General features: G+C 44.1%; 1 protein-coding gene across 6 annotated transcripts in view; it reads right to left on the reverse strand.

Annotated features, from left to right (window-relative positions):
• Positions 1 to 22,134, reverse strand: part of PAX2 (paired box 2) — a 109,150-nt gene that overhangs the window by 57,861 nt on the left and 29,155 nt on the right. For all 6 annotated transcript variants that reach the window (XM_056805424.1, XM_056805421.1, XM_056805427.1 and 3 more), the window contains exons 4-5: positions 5,371 to 5,456; positions 4,211 to 4,330 (exon numbers count right to left, since the gene is read on the reverse strand). In XM_056805424.1, coding sequence (XP_056661402.1) covers positions 4,211 to 4,330; positions 5,371 to 5,456 — 206 coding nt within the window. The remainder of the gene's footprint in view (positions 1 to 4,210; positions 4,331 to 5,370; positions 5,457 to 22,134) is intronic.

Raw genomic sequence — 22,134 nt, forward strand, 5'->3', positions numbered from 1 at the left:
TCTACTGCCACTGAATGCCCCAGGAAGCCCCCCACCCATCCAACCAAACCACTACTAATTGGATGCTTAAAGATGAATGTTTCAGGGGAGTAAATCGGGCACACTGCCTTCTCTGAGGCATGGATGGACACATAGGCATGCTCTAACTGACCCATTGCTTTACCACCACCCCAGGCTTGCACTGGGCCATACCAGAGTAGCCCCATTTAGGAGTGAATTTTCCCCATGGATCTGCCATCCTGCTCTTAGATTCCCAAACTCTACCCTGACAATTTCCCCCACCCCACCCCATCCCACCCCACCCCACCCCATCCCACCCCATCCCACCCCACCCCACCCCACCCCACCCCATCCCACCCCATCCCACCCCACCCCACCCCCATCCCACCCCATCCCACCCCACCCCACCCCACCCCACCCCATCCCACCCCATCCCACCCCATCCCACCCCATCCCACTCCATTCCATCCCATCCAAAATCTGGTCAAGAGGCTTCTGACTCGTGCTATATCTCCACTTCTCTCCCACAGAGACCAAGATGATAGATCCTATACTAATAACCCCACAGCTATGATTGCTGCAGATTCTAATAACACTGTCCATATTATGAGTGCCAATGCCAATAATGTTCTGGGTATTATCACTGTGAACACCAATAACTCCTGCTGAGATTGTCTCCAATAATGCCAGCACATACTGCAGCGATTGTCCTCGCTAATGCCCACCCCTGTGACATTGTTAGAGCTGAAGAATGGGCCTTACTGTACTGAAAGGCAGGGCTAAAAGGGAAAATTGGCCTCCTTTCGACCAAGAGGAAGCTCCTTGAGGCTTACCCCCAGGGGCTGTGACTCCTGATCTCAGTAATTTCCCATGGGCCTAATAGGCCTGCTCTGGACCCAGATTAACCCCTCATGGAAAATGCCAACCATACCCAGTGCCAAAAGGAGACCAACGTGATCAAAGCAGACCTACTCTCCTGGGGAGCCCGTAGGATGGAGATGTGATACTTGAGTTCTTCTATCCCTAGCCCCCTATATTTCTGCCAGAGTCTGGTGCCCTTCTTGTCTCTGTTCTCCATCCTGTCAGACCCAGTAGAGAAAGCACCCAGATATACCTGTGCATCTGAGTAACCTCTCCCTTGGCCCCCCTTGCACAGCCTGGCTGCAGGCAGCTTTTGCTAACTTTGCCTGGCTGGAGAGTTGGGCTACATCATCTTGACACATAATTATCTGTACTCTTCTTAATCATCTGTGTTGCTACCTAACACAGGCTAGAACTGGTCATATGCTATAGGCCCCAAATGAGGGTTGGGAGAGAACAGCCCCCACTTTTCCTCTCTAGCCCTAGAGTTGGGAGACACAGCCTCCCCCATGGAAGCTCTTTCCTCCACCTTCAGAGGGAAACTATCTGATTATGACCTGTCTTTGCCCTTCTAGGAGGAAGTAGAAAATTCTGCCTAGAACGTGGGTTCTTCAAGTTTTGTTTTTCTTCTTGGAATCCTTGGGCCATCTGTCAAAGCCTATGGACTCCTCAGAATAATGTTTGTTGTCTATTTTCATGATTGAAAGAAATACCAAACTTCAGTTAGGGAGAGTAAACATAAAGATGTAAATTTTTTTTTCATCCAAGTTCACAGTCTTCCCTGAAACTGATCTACCATGAGAGAGAGAGAGAGAGAGAGAGAGAGAGAGAGAGAGAGAGAGAGAGAGAGAAGGAGGGAGAGAGAGAGAGAGAGAGAGAGAGAGAGAGAGAGAGAGAGAGAGAGAGAAGGAGGGAGAGAGAGAGAGAGAGAGAGAGAGAGAGAGAGAGAGAGAGAGAGAAGGAGGAGAGAGAGAGAGAGAGAGAGAGAGAGAGAAGGAGGGAGAAAGGGAAGATGGGGGGGAAGAGGGAGGGAGACAGAGAAAGAGTTAGAAAGAGAGACAGAGACAGAGAGAGTCAGAGAGAGAAACTTCTGACCTCCCTTCCCACTCATCAGGGGCCAGGCTCAAGGGTTCCTTGGTTGCAAGGAAGTTAAAAACCATAGGAAACAAACAGGATCTTCTCAAGGGAAGAGAGTAGCCAGGTCTAACACACAATGATTATACTCTCCTGCCTTTTCCATAATCTGCTGCAAATTGGCTCAGCCTATCCCAGCTGAAGAGCAGAGGGAAGACCCATTTGAAATCCATTCCAGCAGTGTAATGAGTAAGAAAAGAAGATGGTTCCATGACTTGCCTCTATCCTTTTTCATACCCCCCACTGCCCCCATCAAATAACCTAGGGCTAAATATACAGAGGATGTAGAGGAGGGAGAGGAGATGCTTTTCTGGATCCCTAGAGGTGGAAGTGATGGGAGGGGCAGGACAGCCTACAGATCATTTTGAGTATTTGAAATAGACTTCAGAATCCCTCAGCCTGCCTCCATACCAGGGATTGGAAGGGAATGAGAATCCCGGAGGTCTATGAAGGCAACAGATTCACATTCCTTTTCTTCTCTGGAACCACCCCTCCCCCATCATAACTCGGCCCGGTAGATTTGGGGGTGGGAACCTTTTTCTCACCACCTCTAACCCTAATGCAGTACTGCAGCGGCCAAAACAACCAAAATGAAATTTAGTGAGTGGTGTAGCCCGTGGCAGCCAAATGGGTTTGGATATTTCAGAAGAAGGCGAAATAGAGCCAGACAAGCTGTTTCCCTGTGAAACGAGGCCATTAGGGCTCCTGGAAGGAATCCAGCACCAGGTCATCACTATCTTGCCAGGCCTGGGGCTCTCACATACTGTCCCCTCAGCCTGGGGTCCTCAAACACGCTGTCCCCTCAGCCTGAGGTCTGGGGGCCTCATCCATACTGTCCCTTCAGCCTGGGGGCCTCCCATACACTGTCCCCTCAGCCTGGGGCCTTTAAACACGGTGTTCCTCACAGTTATACACAGAGTGCCCTCACACACTTTGGACCCTTAGCTTGGAGCCTGGGGCCCTCTTACATACATACTGTTCCCCCTTAGAATAGGGCCTGGGGCCCCCACACACTCTGTCCCTTCAGCTTGAGGGCCTTAGACTCACTGTCCCTTCAGCCCCGGGGCTATCATACACACTGTGCTCATCATAGCTTAAGGCCCTCTCTCTCACACACACACACACACACACACACACACACACACACACACACACACACACTGTCCCCTCAGCTTGGGGTCTGGAATCTTCGAACTCATTGTTCCATCAGCCATGGGCCCTCATGCATACTGCCCTCATCTCCTGAGGCCCTCAGATAAACTGTCCCCCAGCCTGAGTCAGGGGGCCCTCTCCTCAGCCTGGAAGCCTCACACAGGCCTGTCTCCGATCAAGGTTTTCACATACATTGTCCCCTCAGGTTTGGGGCACTTACATGCCCTCAGTCTGGAGTCCAGAGCTGTCCTCCACATTGCCTCTTGACCAGGAGGTTATGGATCTATGGGAGTGTATAGAAGGGGCTTTGGGGAATGGGTAGTTCCAGGGCTTAGGGCTTTACCAAGGATGGGCCCTGTAAGACCAACATCCAAGCAGACCCAGAAAACCCAAAGAATCCTCAAAGAATCCACAATTTTCTGGTTTTTAAAGGAGTAAGTAGCTTTGTCAAAGGTCACTAATGCAGGAAAGGGAGAAGTTCTGAGAAAGAATTGAAATGTCCTTCTGTTTTACTTTCTTTATTATTTCTTTCTCCCTGCTACCTAGACTCTGGGTTGAAATATTTCAAGCAAATGGAGGAAGTAACCCATTCATATTCAGCTAAGAAAGACCCCTTTCCCTAGATTGTTTAAATAGGACACTTTTCCAGGTGTCACAGTGAAAGAAAACCAGGACCTGTTGTGGGTAGCATCTTCTCCCACCTTGACCAGTTTGGGGTCAGATAACAGGAATAGAAGGAAACAGGATGAACTCTGGTCCTAACTCCTTGGCTTTCTGTATCTTCTGCCCTCCTAAACCTTCTCAAGGCAAATGGGTTCCTGTTCCACAGAGAATCAAATGGGGATAGGGTGAGTCCCAATGGTAAGTGAGCAGATGGCGGAGCTGATGGCTGAGCCTATACCCTACCTCTGTCTGGGAGCCAGCAGGGCAGTGGGGGGACCAGACTTCATGACTAAAACTGATCTCACCAAAGAGCAGCTGCAAGGCCAGGCCAGAAACCGGAGCCCTGTGCCCAGGGACAAAGCACGCAAAGAGGAGGCCAAGCCTTTCTCCTCCTCCCTACCTTCATCACGTTTCCTCTTCTCGCCATTGGAGCGAGGAATCCCCAGGATCCCATTGATGGAGTACGAGCCCACAGGATCATTGGAGGCGCTGGAAACAGGAGGGGAGGCCGTGCTGGGAACTAGACAAGGCAAAGTGGAAAGGCTGTCAGGAGAGCAGCCTTAGTCTCAGGCCAGAATCCCAAGTCAGGGTGGGAAGCATTCAGAGGGAGCCCCTGATCTCTTTCTCTTTCTTGAGCTTGATACAGGCCACTTCTGTTGCTACATTTCAACCCTATTTAATTCTCCCTCATCTCTGCTACCTACTCTGTGGTAATGATGGCCTGAACCCAGACCTTCCTTACAATACAGAAACAAGACATTCCTCAGGATATTACAGAATTGCAAGGGGGATAAAAGATATGTCAAGATAAATTCAACAAAAGAGATAAAGTTTATCGAAGTCTATTCCACAGATATATCCACATATATCCTGGTCATATTTTCCTAGACCTGATGAAACCATCTTTTTCCCTAGTTCTTACCCTTCTAGACTGAACTCTTCACAATGGACTTCAGATAAAGAGAAAAGAGGGGGGTGAGGGAGAAACTGAAAACACACAGAAAATAAGACAGATATAGAGAACTAGAAAGAGAGAGAGAAGAAGAGAGAGACAGAGACAGAGAGAGAAATGGGGAAAGACAAATAAGGAGGGGAAAATGGGGAAGAAGAAATCCCCAAAGGGAAAGAAAAAGGAAGTAAATGAGACAGGAATAAGGAGAGGATAAGTGAAGATGAGACAGAAAGTAAAGAGAGAATATTAGATGGAGAAGAAAAAAGGAAGAAGAAAGAAAAGGAAAGAAAATTATAAGAAAAAAGAAAAAGAAAAATGAGGAGGGAGTGAAAAAAAAAAGAATAGGAAGAGGATCATTTGAGTTTCTCAAAGGAGAGAGGCTGTACTACTTGGTGCTCTCTGAGAAGAGCACTGGAGTTAGGTCATTTCCATGAAGGTCTGGTACATCTTTCCCTCTGCTGCTAGGTGTGTGGCTCACAGGTATTTCTCTCATTAAATTCCATTGGGGTTCTCTCATGCTCTAGGATCTGTCTCTCCATCCCCTGAGTCCTGTCTTTCCATTCCTCAAATCCTGTCTTGTCATCTCCTGAGTCCTCTTATCTTCTTACCTATGGTATGGCCAGGAGCTGTCACTCCTGTCCCCGTCCCATCTGGGGTTGGGTGGAAAGGCTGCTGAACTTTGGTCCGGATGATCCTGTAACAAACAGTGGGTCAAGTCAGAATCTTGGTTGACCCCAGCCCAGCCCAGCCCAGGCACTGGTGTTGATTTCTTCTGTCCTTCCTAGCTCCTTAGTTCCCCTTTCATCCATCTGCTCCCAGTTGCCCATCCCTGACTGCTGCAAGGAGCAAGTTTTCCCTCCCGTTGGCTCTGCCAATCCAATCTACTGTAACTCAGTGAGGAAGCAATCTGCATTCTGTCCTACCCCTGGGCATCATCCAAATTGCAGCTTCATTTCAGCAGCAAGGATAGAAAAGGCAGACCAGGCAATGGCCCTGCACAGCACAGCGTGGCACAGTAGCTAGCATTTCCCATTCTGAGAGGTTGGAGGAGGGAGACTTGTAGTCTCTGAAGTGGAGTCCCATTCTCCCAGCCTTTTAAGTAAACAAGGCATGTGGGAATTGAAGAGGGGAGATGCCAGAGACAATAAAGCTTCTTCCCCAGGAGTACTCTGATACATGGAGGGGTAGAGGAAACAGAAGTGAAGGCACCCTGGGAAGGGTTGGTAGTAGAAAGTAAGAAGAGGGCAAAAGATGGTTCACGGATGGGAACCATCTTCTTAGCCCTTAGTCTCACAGACAAAAAATTACATATAGTTCCATTAACAGGAGGAGGTTGTTCCTACCTACTGGCCCCTGACAGACCAGGGCCAAACCGATGAGAGATCAACCTCTACTTGGGGATTCTTCTCCCAAATAGCCATTCAGATCAGTTTGCTCAGCTGAATGATCTCTGTGTCTATTTGCAAATCATTAAAATAGGCAATATCCAAATTGAATGTCTACCTCCCTTCTAGTCTTAAATCCCACAGTTCCATCAGTTCAGTTAAATTCTATCAAATAAGTGCCTACTATGTGTAAAGCTTTGATCGAATCTCTGTGAATTAAATCAGAGTTAATGAGCAATTAGTTATTAAACACCTACTATGTGCAAGTCTTAGAATGAATATTAATTGAGCACCTGAAATTTGTTGAACACTGTGCTAGGTGATGGGGAGAAACAAGTATGAGAACATTTTCCTCAAGGGACTCACAATCTACTCTGGTAAATATGACAAAAAGATAAGTCAAAACACAAAACAGTTTATGATAAGGGCTAAATGAATGGAATAGAGAATAAATGCTATAGTAGTTTATTGAAGAGGAAGACCATTGATACTTCTGGGCAATGTCTGAAAAAGGAGGAGTGAAAATTAAGCTGGGTCTGGAATGCAATGACTTAGATAAGAGACTTAAACATGACTTAGATAAGGGGTTATTCAGGTATGGTAGAAAATGCATTGAAGGCCAATCATGGTGGCACACATCTGTATCCTTGGCTGTTGGGGGAGTCTGAGACTTTGGGAGGTCTAAGCTGCATTCAGTAGGGTTAAAATCTATTTGAGGTTTCTATGCTGTCTAGCATTAAAATGGAAAGCCTCCAGAATGGAGTGCCACCAGGCTGTCTAAAGAGGTATCAATTGGTCTGGGTCTGTATGGATAGGTATTGGGATTGGGCCTTTGAGTGACTGCTGTATTTCCAGTCTGAAGGAGATAGGAAGAAGAAAGGAAAAAAGAAAAAGAGAGAGAAGGACAGAGATAGAGAAAGGAAGGAAGGAAGGAAGGAAGGAAGGAAGGAAGGAAGGAAGGAAGGAAGGAAGGAAGGAAGGAAGGAAGGAAGGAAGGAAGGAAGGAAGGAAGGAAGGAAGGAAGAGAGAGGGAGGGAGAGAGAGAAAATGAAAGAAAGAAAGAAAGAAAGAAAGAAAGAAAGAAAGAAAGAAAGAAAGAAAGAAAGAAAGAAAGAAAGAAAGAAAGAAAGAAAGAAAGAAAGAAAGAAAGAAAGAAAGAAAGAAAGAAAGAAAGAAAGAAAGAAAGAAAGAAAGAAAGAAAGAAAGAAAGAAGGAAAGAAGGAAAGAAAGAAAGGAGGGAGGGAGGGAGGGAGGGAGGGAGGGAGGGAGGGAGTAAATTTCACTGAAGGGCAGCTAGGTAGCATGGTAGAGAACCAGGCCTGAAATCAGGAGGACTTGGGTTCAAATTTGGCCTCCGGCATTTCCTAGCTGTGTGACCCTGGGCCTGTCACTTAAAACCATTTTCCTAGCCCTTGCTCATCTGTCTTAGAGTTCTAACTAAGACAAAGTAAAGGTTTGAAAGGAAAGAAAATTTCACTAAACTGGGAATAGGGGTCTTGGGTTTTAATGTCTGCTGTGCCATTAATTGACTATGTGACCAGTTATTAATTTTTGGTTACCAGTTTCTTTATCTATAAAATAAGGGATTATAGAATATCAAAAGTAACTTCCTACTTTAAAAGTACACATTTCTTTGGTTCTAAAATGAGAAAGGAAGAGGGGAAGAAAATACAAGTAGAGGGAATGGCATATGCATAGACATATAGGCAGGAATATGTACGGGATGTTTTTCTTGTATGACCTAAATCAATTGCTCTCTTGGAGAAACAGAATGTTGGTGTTACCCTTCAATTTGTGGGGCTGTCAGTGAAGAGCCTTTGATTTGGGGGGGGGCGGTAAAGGGAATATGAGCAAATCAGTGCTTTAGAAATAAGAATCTATTGACCAAGTATAGAATCAATTGGGGTAAAGAGAGACCAGAAGCAAAGAGACTAGTTAGGAGGCTATTATAATAGTAAAGACAAGAGGTGATGAGGGTCTGGATTGAGGTGGTGGCAATGGGCATAGAAAGAAAAGGACAAATTGGAGAAACATTGCAAAGGAAGGATCAAAATAAAGAATCCACAGGACTTGCTTGACCACTGATTAGATGTGCGGAGGGGAGAGGAAAAATCAGAGATAATTCTGAGGTTTCAAGCCTGGGTGACTAGGAGATTAGTGGTACTATTGACAGAAAGAAGGAAATCAAGAAGAGGGAAAGATGATGAGTTTGATTTTTAAGCATTTTCTGTTTGAGGTTGGGGAGAATATTGAGGTGATTTTCAGTGGTCCATTAGTATCTGGTTCTGGACCTTTGGAAGAGAGAGAAGAGCTAGAAATGTAGCTTTAGGGGTCATTTATATTCAAGTGAGAGGCTCAGACTACCCAGTGGTGGAGAGAGGGGGGGCCTTGGAATCTTGAAGATGTAATGCCACATCATGCCACTGACACATCATATTCACTGTGTGACCCAGCACCAGTCACAACCTCTCAGTGAACCAGACCAGAAGTGTCATATATGGCCTCTAAGCTGTACTCCATCTGAAACACTCTGAGGATAACCCAGATTAAAATGTGATCAGGAAATATTTTTAAAATAAATAAGAATACGATGAAACTTATATAATATTGTATCTTAAAACCAAGTCAATATTTGGCCCTCAGGGATCCTTATGTACAGATTAGTGGTCTCATTTCTAATTGAGTTTGACAACATTGCTCTAAGTAACTATCTAAGCCTATAAGCTGTATTGGTAGAAGGAATTTCTTCTTTCACAGATCTGAGCTCTATTGCTCTTCCTATCCTTGCATTTCTTAAAATGAGAGCTGAAACCATCGGAATGGATGAAATCTCAGAAGGAGAGAGTATAGCTAGAAGAGTGGAGGGCCAATATCTGAACCTTGGGAATATACATATTAAATGAGTGGGAAGAGGAGCCAATGAGAGACAGGTAAAGGAGAACCAAGGTAGTATAGTATCATGGAAGTCAAGGGAGTATCAAGAAAGAGGAAGTGGGAGGCAGCTGGGTAGCTCAGTGGATTGAGAACCAGGCCTAGAGACGGGAGGTCCTAGGTTCAAATCTGGCCTCAGCCACTTCCTAGCTGTGTGACCCTGGGCAAGTCACTTGACCCCCATTGCCTAGCCCTTACCACTCTTCTGCCTTGGAGCCAATACACAGTATTGACTCCAAGATGGAAGGTAAGGGTTTAATAAAAAAAAAAAAAGAAAGAGGAAGTGGTCTACAATATTAAATACAACAACCAAGAAGGAGAGGGATTGGGAAAAGGCCTGGGATTTAGATCATTGATGACCTTGGGCACAATAGTTCCAGTAGCTCTGTGGGAGAAGAAGGTACAAGAGTTGGATTGCAAGGGATTAAGAAGTATATGGGAAGTGAGGTGGTAGAGAGAGATGTAGATTATCCTTTTGAAAAGTAGCAAAAGGAAAGAGATTTGGTTCTAGCACAAGGGAGCAGAAGGATAGAAGGAAAGAGAATGGCTGTTTTTTTTGTTTTTAGATTAAGAGAGGTATAGGCATGTTTGTTGGGAGAATGGGGAGAGCCAAGGGAGAGAAGGAATGCTTGATGATGCAAGAGAAGAAATCTGTGATAGGATAAGGCCTCAGAGATGGTGGAAGGGGAGGGCATCAAAATCATCATGCAAGGGTTTCCATGATTGGGAGAAAGGGAACATTTTCCTCAGAGTGGAGGACTGGTAAAAACAAATATTTCTAAATGCAAGGAGGCTAAATGAGGAAGCTCAAATGACCTTTCTCTAAAAGAGGAAGCAGCTAGGTGGTACAGTGGACAGAGTGCTGGGCCTGAAGTCAGGAAGACTCATCTCTCTGAGTTCAAAGTTGGCTTCAGACACTAGCTGTGTGGCCCTAGGCAAGTCACTTAATCCTGTTTGCCTCAGTTTCCTATCTGCAACATGAACTGGAGAAGGAAATGGCATCCAGTATCTTTGCCAAGAAAACCTCAAAGAGGGTCATGAAGAGTTGAGTGTGACTAAATGAGGAGGCAAGGTCATCTGATGAGAAAGGAGTTGGACGTAGACTTGGGAGCCTAAAGAAGATAGAAAAAGGGTGGAGAAATATCTCATGGAGTCAACATGAGCTGAATAAAATTATTGCCTAACAGTGAAGGCAAGTTGTTCCTAACTCAGAATCGGAAGGCTCTGGAGCCTGACAATAGGTGGCCCTGAGGTCTCTGGGTTTGGAATACAGACTCTGGCTGATGGGCTATGAGCCAAGGGTAAGAAGAAATGCTGAGACTGAGATAGCTGCAAAGCTTAGCACCGATAGGGTTCTCCTTGCTGGGCTGCTTGTCTTTGTTACCCAAAGCCTCTGACCCCCAGGGCACAAGTGCAGATTTAGCTGAGTCAGAAAGTGATGGAAAATCACTATTCTCCGACAGCAGTTTGGTGGTGCATGGTAAAGGAGGTGGTTGGGGTTCCTGCTGTCAGGTTACTAATAGTCTTGGTGTCTATGCCACCAACCCAGTGGGCACTCAGTTCCTAGAGTTAATCTCAGGATACTTAAGAATTGGTGATGTTGGGGAAAACAAAACCACCATTCTCCTAAAGGCCAAGCATTTCCTTCTTGGATCTAGGAGAAGAATCCAACCACCAAGAGCAATGTAAGGGATAAGTGCAGGTCATAGGATGGTGGACTTAGGCCTGAAAAGGGATTTAGGGGTCAGCTAGTCCAACCTACTCATTTTACCAATGACAAAACTCAAGGAGATTAAATAACTTGCTCAAGTTAATAAAGATAGGAAAAAGCAGTTAGGATTAGAATCCAGGACTTCTGACTCCAAACCAAGTGTTCTTTCCACTGCAGGAACTTTCCATTCCTTTGAAGGAATACAATATAGCTGATTAGTCTGCTACTGCATGCTTAGCCGATTACAAAAACCATTAAGACTTGATTCCTCAGTTGCCTCATTTGTAAGATTGAAGGAATTGAGTTGGATGATCTCTAAGATCCTTCCCAGCTTGAAATGCTACAAAATTTATGAGATGGCCTCCAACCCAGTTCACACATGTGTTTATATACACAGATACACATACTAATTGATGCCCTCAAAAAGACTAGATTCCTAGCTATCCCTCTACTCCCACCTAGCAGGCCAAACCATAGATCTTAGAGCCTGGACTACTCTTGTTGAGCAGTTACTTTGCTCCCTCCCTCCCCCTGTACCCCATCAGTGGAGGGTACAGATAAGGGGTTCTGGAGACTCATTGTTCTCTCTGACTCCATTAAGGGAGGCTTGAGCTAGCCTTTCCTTCTCCACCAGTCTGTCTGTCCTTCCTTCCCCCTCTAGGTACACAGCTCCACAGAATCACTGTGTTCTTTCTCTCCATTCCCTGCACCTTCACTTCAGATCTTCTCCCCAAGAAGGCTCTGGAACTCTGCTCTGGGTCCCAACTCAGGGAGGACTGCCAGCCATGGGTCTCAATATTCCACATACCCAAATCCCTTTTGTAGACAGCTCCAGGATGGGTGGACAAACATAGCTCATACAGGGAGCTTCTCTTCCCCTAGTCATGGGCTACATCACATGGCAGACCCTATTGAAAGCCCTGACAGAGAAGGATGTGATACCTGGAGACAGATTCTATACAAGGGATTTATGGAACCCAGACCATGACACAGGAGAGTGGAGGGCTGAGAAGGAGAGGATAGGCAGGATGGCCTGGGCCTCCCCTGCTGGGTCCCACCCTAAGGAGAAGACCTTTTGAGATCGAGTTGACTCTGACCCCAAGCCTCCCTTCAGGGGCAGCTGGCACTCCCTTTGAGGCCTGGATGGCAGATGCTGCAGCTCTCTCTGAAGAGATTGAGTATTCAGAAAGGGCACTAAAATCCTCATATTCAAGGATGTCTAAATGTTTGGATAGGTCAATCCCCTTCCTATCCAAGTCTCCAGATGCCAAAGAGTTCTCATGGGTTAAGAATACAGATCCATAATTCTTTGGTATCATCAATGAGCATTAACGGAATAGAATATGTCTCATAATAAGTTTTTTAAACTAATACTGAAGATAAAAACCTTAAATTTCTAAGAATATGCCTAGGATATAATCTGGTCCCTCTTTCATATTTGTTTGCTCTCGCTCTTTCTGTTTCTCTCTATCTCCCCTGTTCTCCACTCCTCTCTCTTTCTATCTTTTTCTCCCTTTCCCTCTCTCTCTTACTCTTTTCCCCTCTCTATCTCTTTCCTCTCTCTCCCTCTCTCCCTTTCTCTCAATCTGTTTCTGTTTCTCTGTCTCTCTCTCCCTTTTTCTTTTTCCCTTTCTCCCCTCCTCTCTCTTGCTCTCTATCTCTCTCTCCCTTCTCCTCTCTCTATTACTCTCTCTCCCTCCCTCCCTCTCCTTCTCTCCCTTTCCCCCTCCTGCTTTCCCCTCCTTCTACCCTTTCCCTTTCTCCCTATCCCCCCTCTCCTCTTTTCCCTTCCTGTCTTTCTTCTGTCTCTCATATGTAATATATTTTATATGTAATCTAGAATCCTATCCCATTCCCTTTACTTTCTATCCTAGCTTCTCTTCCTATTTTTATTTTTGGTCTGTCTGTCCATTTGTCTCTGCTCTCTGTCTGTCTCTCTGTCTCTTGGCTTGCACCCTGAAGTACCAATGTGGCTATGTGAGTGTATTGATTCCCCGGAGCCGGGGGAAAGCAGGAGGTAGAGCTGGGGTGCAGGCACAGGGATGGAAATAGAAGGCTATAAATTATTTGTGACAGGAAAGCAATAGTGCCAGAGTGCTGAGCACAAGTCCTGTGTCACTATTAGATTCCTTTTAGCCTGATGACACTGTAAAAAAGGTTAAGTGTCTGCTGGAATCGTACACCTGGGGGGCCGGGGCAGCCTGGGAGCAGAACAAGCCACCGAGAGCAGGTATATCAATTCTCCAGGCCAATAATATTCCTCTCATTGATCGCCACGCAAAGTTCAAAAATCTCATTACAGCCAGGCAGACCAGGAACTTTTTTCAAATCAATAGAGTGATATAATGTATGTATACTTAGTACAAATGTATCTATTCATCTATCCATCCATCCACAGGCCGCCTCAGGGTTTCCAAGTTAACCTACCCATCATATTATGTTATGTTATGTATGATATTATATTGTATGATGTTATATTATAATAAATGGCTTGTGAAAACTTTCCCTGAGGAGGGGACAGGAAGAGGTCCTGTTAGCATTGAAGTGACATCAGACATGGGTGGCATCCAGTAGCATCGTTTCTAGACCTAGGTCTATCAGGGCTTTTAGGAGCAATGGATCATGGAAGAACAGAACATCTGCCCAGATTCTCCTTCTACTCTGTCAATGACTGCTACATTCCAAGTCATTCCAAGGATCATTTATCCTGAGCTAGAAGGGACCTCAGAGACGATCCGAGTTGTTCCTGGATATGAAATGGGGACACCACCACCAACTGGAACCAGGTGGTGCTGGTAAGAGCATAGAATGAGGACTCTGCCAGTCTTGGTCATGGAAGCTTGACCAGTTAGACAAAACAGGCCATCCTCTTCCCATGAAAACTAGCTTTCAAGTGCTGGCTTGCTTAAGCCCTGAAGCACAGAGGCAACTGGCACAGAGCACAAACTAGGAGTGGGCAAAGGGGTGTCAGAAGAGCATGGTAGATGCTCTGTATCTCTAATCAACATCAGTAGCTATTATAGCTATATCTATACATGCCTGAATAGATGAGAAAGAGAGAGAGAGAGAGAGGGGGGGGGGGGAAGGAGGGAGGGAGAGAGAGGAGGATGGGAGAGAAAGAAAGAGGAGACAGAGGAGAGGAGAGGGTGAATGGAGAGAAGAAAAGAAAGAGAAGGGGAGAGAAAGGTGGGGAGGGAAGGAGAGACAGAGACAGAGAGGGCCATTATGACTTGGCAAGTCCAAGGGCCTACCAAGTACACTATTTCTGACCAGCTGGCCCCCTTTGCTTTCTAAGCCTGACGTGGGATTGCCTCAAGTAAGTGGCCCATTGGGTTTTTACACAGTGAATCCATACTCTGGAAATACTTAGTGGAGATCATCCCAGTCAACCTAACCCTGTGATTTATGAAGCCAAAGGGATTTTGCCCAACTAATCCATGTTAACTGCCTCCATTCTACTTAGGTCCACAGATGCCTTTCCTAAACAGACCACTCTAGCCAAGTGCCCCTAAGGCAAATCAGCTACAAAAACACGGAGGCTTTTCCCAACAGGGTTTCAAACATGAACTAAAGAAGATTTTTTTTAAAAAGATTCACTTCTACTGACATCTACTTTTATGCCCCTCAGAATCCCTGTAATGCTCATCCCACACTGCCAACCTCAAGAACCCCAAGGTCACACCATTCAATCAGTGTCCCCCACCAAGGTCACAAAAGTATCATTTCTACCACATTGTTCCCTCAGAAGTCTAAGGTCCAATATCCATCATCCCACACTATCCTCCAGAACCGTAAGGTACACCATCCAATCTTCATTGGTCTACCACACCCTCATCATCTCTCCCCCCGGTCCAAGTTCTAAACGTTAAAACTACATTAGGTAGGGGCAGCTAGGTGATTCAATGGATAAAGAGTCAGGTCAGAAGTCGGGAAGTTCTGGGTTCAAATTCTGACCTCAAACACTTTCTAGCTAGGTGGCCCCGGGGAAGTCACTTAACCCCAATCGCCTAGCCCTTACCAATCTTCTGCCTTGGAACCAACATTCAATATCAATTCAAGGAAAGAAGCTAAGGATTAACAATTTTAAAAAGACTATATATAGGTATGTAGTGTAAGAGAGAGAAATGTGGAAACTTTGGGAATAAGCCTGGAAGAGCTACAAGAATCCTGCAAGCAGAGAAGGAGAGATGGGCAAAAAGGAACTTGAAACCTTGGAGGGAGAGAAAAAGCTGATCCAGGCAGTTGAAACAGACTCCTGGTGGAGAGTTCTTGGGCAGAGGTTTGTTGGTTGGCTCTGACTGAATCTAAAAGTCAGTGATCTTCTTTCCCTCAATTCCTGATCCCAGATCCTCCCAAACCCCAGCCATTGGACAAGGACTTTGAGAGACAAGCAGTCCACAAAGAAGATCTATACAATTCCTTTTGAACCTTGAACTTGGGGACACTTGCTGTGCCCACCAAGAAACCAGGGTTTCTCTACTCTGAACCCCTCAGGAGTTCAGGTTATCAGACCTGAACTATCTAACTTTGGGGAGGAAGGATGTTAAATAAATAAGGACCCCCTCTCCCTCCTTCCCTCTTGAATCTCAATCCTTACCATTCATCAGCCCTGTCCCTTTCCTGCTTCCCTTGAACAAACTCAGTCATTAGGACCCAGAACTGGCTCCAGCTTTATTAGAAGACAGCCTGAATTGAGGGGGGAAGAGAAGGGTTTTCTCTCTCCCCAAAAGGAAGAGGCTCCATTTCCATTCTCCCCTCTCCCCATTATATTACAGTAGCCATAGTCTAGTGGAAAGGGCATTGGACTTAGGATCAGAAAAACTATGTTTGACTTCTGGCTCTATAACATTATCTGTGTGGTGTTAAGCCAATCATTTGATCTTTCTTATCCTTTGCATTCTCCACTGTAACTTAGGGCTAATAATATTTGCATTATCAGCTTATTAGCTTCACAGGGCTATTGTGAGAATCAAAGTGCTTTTCAAAATTAAGTGAGTCTTCTCTGCTAAAATTCTACTCCAGTGCCTCACTTTGGCATGGAGATGAAGACAAGAACCCTTACAAATCCTGCTACACTAGACAGATTTCAAATATGAACCTCGAAACAGATTGGTATACTAGGGCAGCCTCTCTGTATTCCTAAAGTTTCATCACCGGAAGACTGGCCACCATATGGTGAATTTTTTGGGGGGGAGGGGTGTTATATGAATATACAAAAGCAGGCTCTTCCTGTCAGGTTATTTGGAGGGGTGACACCCTATGTAGATAGGATGAGGACTCGTATCAACAAAATCACAGATCTTTTGAAGTATTATTATGAAAATAAGAACCTTGTTTTCATGAGACCTCCAATCATAAGAAGAGCCTCACCTTGAAACCCTAAGGAGTTTAGTTTCATTTTTTCCCCACAGTGCTCTCATACTCTCTCTTTTCCCCAAGGATTCAGTCATTATCTCTATTCAGATGACTTCAAATCTATATATCCCATCTTAGTCTCTCTCCTGAGCTCAACATCTTATATTACCAACTTTCTGTTGGACATTTCCATTTGGATGTCCATGGACATCTAGACTCAACATGTCCCAAACAGAATTCATTATCTTTCCCCTGACAAAACCATTCTTCTTCCTTATTTTCTTGACTTTCCCTAGGTCTGATCATATCATTCTACTGTTCAAAAAGCTCTTTATCCTCTGGGATAAAATACAAAGCCCCCTGGCTACCACAAAAAGTCTTTCATGGCCAATCTCCAGCATATCATCTAGCATTCCCCTTCACAAACTTTGTGGTCTTCCCAAATAAGCCAACTTGCTGTCATTTACACATGACAGTCGCCTTTATGTCTTTGCCAGGCCAACCCCCATGCCTATAATACACTCTCTTCTCACCTATACTTCTTAGTATTTTAACTTCTGTCAAAGTTCACCTCAAGTATCACCTCTAATGTATGGCCCTTTCTGGATATTTCCAGCTGCTAAGGCTTTTCTAATCACCCTTACCCATTCACCTGAGGAATTCATGTTGTGTGTTTACAACTATATACATATGGTATTTTATGAACAGCAAGAGAGAGGTTGGTACCCATCTTCACATCTACTACCCATAGCCCTAATCATACCCATATCCATACATAGAGAATCATAGCTCTAAAGCTAGGAGAACCCTTGGAAGCCCTCTGACCTCCTCATTTAAAATGGGGAAACAAAAGTCCAAGGAAGTTAAATTCTTGACTACCTGAGGTCACAGGTAAGTGTCAGAGGCAGGATCTGAACCCAAATCTTCTGACCTATAAATGAGAACATTTTGAGAACTTCCATCCCTTTTGAACCACCAAACTAGTCAATTTCTGTAGCGACATGAATAGGGTTTTTCACCAGGAAAGCAGAGAGTTTTGACCATTTGTAAAACAGATCAAGTGATATGGTAAAACCAATTTCCTGGGATACAGTCAAGAAGATGAGTTTTAAAAAGGAAGGACAGAGTGGTTCAGTGGATAAAGAGCCAAACCTGGAGATGAGATATCCTAGATTCAAATCTGACCTCAGATACATTCTAGCTATGTGACCCTGGGCATGTCACTTAACCTCAATAGCCTAGCCCTTACTTCTCTTCTGTCTTGGAATCGATTCTCAGTATTGATTCTAAGTCAGAAGATATGAGTTCAAAAAAATAAAAAGGAAGACAAGTTTGTAAGCTAAAGGAAAGGAGGGAAGGGAAAGTTAGTAAGAGTCTTAAGCTTTGGCCTCAGTACAATTTAAAATAGCGAATCATAATTAGCAAAGTTGCTATGTGATCCTTGACAAGTCACTTAACCTCCATTGCCTAGCCCTTACCTCTCTTCTGCCCTAGAACCAATACACAGTATTGATGCTATAATGGAAGTGAGAGATTTAGAAAATAATTAGTAAAGTTTGCCTTTATAAAAAAAAATTTCTATTGATAGTATCCCACTGGCAGTATTTAGTCAAATATCATTATCCTAGAATCAAAAGAGAAAGTTTTTGTTCTGACATAATAAGCAAAATCGAAAATCTGACAGTTCTGAATACACTATGAACTTCCTGTTTCACAATTTGGTTTATGTCTTTCCCTATCCCTTCTCCAGGGATGTCTATCTCCTTTTTTTTTTTTCTGAACGGAATCCTCTCCATCCTTCAAGCACCAGTTTAATCCCTCATCTTTGAAATCTCCAGACTGCTCCATCCCACAGTGATCTCTCCTTGATCTGAACTGCAATAACACTTGGTGTTTGTGTCACTCATTTGAGAATTAATGTCTTGTCCTATCACATCTCATGTTGTATTGAACCGTTCTTTGTCTCTTGTGTTCCTTTTTTTTTTAGCTTTTCAAATGTTATTAAGTAGTTTCCACAATTAGAAGGTAAGCTTCATAAGGGAGGGCAGGAACCCTGTCAGCCTGGATAAATATTTTGTTAATTGTTCAAGTCCTTGAGAAAGTTGGGAACATATGTCTGGAGAGGGGCCAGGCAAAGGCTACCCCTTTAATGTGTTTATATTGCCCACAGTCAAACAAAAATCATTCAGTCACTTTGGAACCCTGACAGACTTTCTGGTAGCTTCCTTTGGCCTAAAATCACCACAGTTTAGTCAATTTAGGATATGAAGGAATACCTCACTGGAAATCTCTAGACACTGATTAAAATATACCTTCTTATCCATAGTTCCCATTTTCTCCCATCATGTGTTTGGCCTTCTAGTAAAACTAACCTTCTGTCCCTTGATTTTATCTTGAATTTTCAGACCTCTGTACATCATCCCACATTTCCTCTATGTCCCTGCTTCTGGGAATCTTCCCCTATTGTCAGAACTCATCTCCAATGACAAATCTTCAACGAAGCCTCTCTTGAGCTCTCAGCTAAATTGGATCCATCTCCACTTCAAATTTTCTTGGGACCCTGTGGAGCTCTCCTTTGCCCATATTAGAGCCAACCTTGTATAATACTCATTTATTTGTTTGTTTTTTAATAAAAACCCTCACTTTCCATCTCAGAATCAATATTGCATATTGGTTCCAAGGCAGAAGAGTGGGTAAGGGCTAAGCAAGGTTAAGTGACTTGCCTCTAGGGTCATATAGCTAGTAAGTGTCTGAGGCCAGATTTGAACCCAAGACATCCCATCCCTAAGCCCAGCTCTCAATTCACTGAGCCACCTAGCTGCCCCCTATAATACTCATTTGTTCATATTTTCTATACCCCCTCTTAGATTGTTTCTTTTCAACTCAATGAACATTTACTAAATGCCTACTTTTTAGGGGCTGGAGATAAATATGAAGGCTACATTCCATGTTTTCCAGGAATTTATAATCTGTGAAGCAACATATATACAAAAGAGTATAATAATTCATAGTACAGTGAGAGATCTAGACAGTTCTTTTAAGGAGGTAAATATACCCCTTCCCATCTCTCCATGATTTGGTTTCATTGTATCACACCCAGAGCCTACCCTAAAGCTTTGCATAGAGTAGGCACCCAGCAAATGTTTACTGTTGAAATCTCAGCCCTGTAGAAGTTTACTGAGAGATGAAAGCCAAAGGACTTGGCCAAGCATACAGTATACTTCAAGTTAATGGGCTAAGTAAGGATGCAGAAGCTGAAACAAGATCCTTAGTGGGGTAGTTGTTCTGGGGTTTCCTTCAGGAGCTCTGCGGAAGATTGCAAGCAGTTAGCCAACCAGTGTTTCATTAATCCTGGGGACGTCTTGGATCTCTCCAGTCCCATCTTTGAAGTGGCCCACTATTGCCACATACCCAACTTAGAAAGGATGAGAAGTACCCTGCCACCCCCCACCCCCCCACTTTGAAAAAACACCCCCTGCCCAGGGAACTGGAGGCTACAGACATAAATAACTCCAGAAGCATTTCTGATCTGTTCCTGGGTGATAGATCCTAATGGATTGCCGAGGAAGCTTTTGGGGTATATCCCTGGCCTTCTAAGACCGACATCAAGGAGAAGAGCCAGGCGGTCCCTCAATATGTCCCTTGGTGCCCCTGGCAGAAACAGAATTCTAGGCTGGGTGAATCATGGGGCTGACAGAGTGGGAAGAGTTCAGATGGGATTGTAAGAATGAATTGAAAGCATATGGATTAATTTGACTTTAAGATATGCATAGGTTTAAAAATTAAGAGGAAATGTGTTTGACAAACCATTTGGAACCCAGTCTGAGGAGCTTGCCAAACCCAGAGCGTGACCAGATTAGTCCCGCTCTCCATTGAGCCCGTTCTCAGATTCTGTCAGGGCACTCCAGGTTAGAGCCAGGGTCTGTCCATGGGCTAGAAGGAGACTTCCTGCCTAGCTCAGCACCCTTTCTTGAAAGATATTGAAAGATATCTAGCTCCAGAGGCTAGAGAAGGCCTAGGGATCTGGGTTACTCGTTATTTTTGTGCCAAACCTCCCTTCTCTTGAAGTGGTAAGGTCACACTACAGCTTAGAATCAGGGGATCCCAGCATCTTAGAATTGAAAAAGGGATCTGAGGAGGCCATCTGGAATGATCTCTACCTGAAACTATGTCCTATCCACACTCTAGAGGAAAAAAATGGATCCTGTTCTTCTTTTTCATCTTCTTTTAAATTACTCTTTCTGCATGGAAAAAAGACCCTTGTAGAGAACCAAACTCTGTGGCAGGAAAGATGTGGAGCCTCCTGAGGCCTCCCCAATTTCAGGCTCTCCTCTTTTCAACCTAGCCAGCATATTTCTGATAAAGAGAAAGAATTCTAAATCCCATCTCTGACACTGATGCACTCTGTAATCGTATATATCATTTAATCTCTCTTGGACTTATTTTCTTCATTCATAACACGGGGATAGTAATAACTGTAGTGTCTACACAGGGTTATTGAGGGAAACAACTCAATGTTTGCAAGTAAAAGTTAAACATATAAATGAACATCTATTTAGCATAAATGGCAGTGATTATAGTTATTACTCCCCTCCTCAAAAACTCCAATGGTTTCTTATTCATTTTCTACCAGGTCTTGTTCAAATTCTGCATCCCAGCATTCAAGGTTCTCCAAAGTACAGTCCTAAACCATCTTTGCATAATATTATTTCCATAATATAATAAAGAAACAATTCCAGACAGAGAGGAGATCAGCACTCCATGCCAGACTCTAGAACCACTCCTTCCTGGAAAAATGCTTTGCTATCCTCTCAAATGGGTCTAAGTCCAGGAGCAGAAGAGTAAAAACGATATTATTATGTACCATAGTTTGGAGGTTGTTTTTGGAGAAGGTGGGGTCAGCTGCAAGGGTTGCCCTTTTCCTGGGTTTATAATGGTTTTGGGGTGTATGAATTTGCCTCTTGATGTTCATATAGCTTGATATGGTCATAGTTGAGCCATTGGAACAGGGAACCTGAGCAAATTTATGGGTAGGCAGTTTGGCCAGATAAATAGAAATATCCGTTTGTAAAGTATTCACTTTCCCAATTAGATAACAGTAAGTTTAGGCGCAGCCAGGTGGAACAATGGATAGTGCCCCTCATCTGGAGTCAAGAAGACCTGAATTCAAAAATGGCCTCAGACACTTACTAGCCATGTGACCCTGGGCAAGTCATTTAATCCTAGTGGCCTCAGTTTCCTCATCTATAAAATGAGCTGGAGAAGGAAATGGAAAACCACTCCAGTATCTAGACCAAGAAAACCCCAAAGAGTCAGACATGACTGAACAACAACAAAAGTTTTGGTGTTTTTCATGTGTGTAGGTAATTTTTTTCTCAGAATGTGCCTATGCATGTGTCTTTTGTACCGAGGAATTATCTGTGTAGGCTTACTATATTTTTTACATAGAGATATGTACATACATGTAAGTGTGCATACGAATACAGACCTATCATTGCTTACTTACCAGTGTGCTTAGAGATATCTATTGTTTGTCTGTTTGCCCACACATCAGTGCTGATGTGTATGTTTGTGTAGGTGGGCATCACTATCTATGTCCAGGCCAGGGGAATGGGGAAATGAGAGAATTATTAAACACCAAGCAAATATGCAATAAATTCCATTGATTTTACAAACTCCAACTTGTCTTCAGTCTCCTTCTGTTCTTTTATCCTGGGGGCATTGCAACAAAACCCTATTTTAAATACCTTTGCTTCCCCTCCCCTCCCCCCAAAAGTGTCAATATTTTATTTGGATTTTTAACTTCGCTCCATAACAGTTGTTTGACCTCCTGACTCGTGTGAGTCACATAAATTCTGGGACTTTATTCAGGAGCCATGTTCCCGCTATTGAATAAGCAATTTGGGAGGGTGAATTAATGACTTGTGCTGTTGCTGGGAGTCCCTGAAGAAATATTAAAATTGCTTGCAGACTGAATCAATACTCAGCGA

This window comes from Monodelphis domestica, chromosome 1 (assembly GCF_027887165.1).
Source record: "Monodelphis domestica isolate mMonDom1 chromosome 1, mMonDom1.pri, whole genome shotgun sequence".
Taxonomy (NCBI): Eukaryota; Metazoa; Chordata; class Mammalia; order Didelphimorphia; family Didelphidae; genus Monodelphis; species Monodelphis domestica.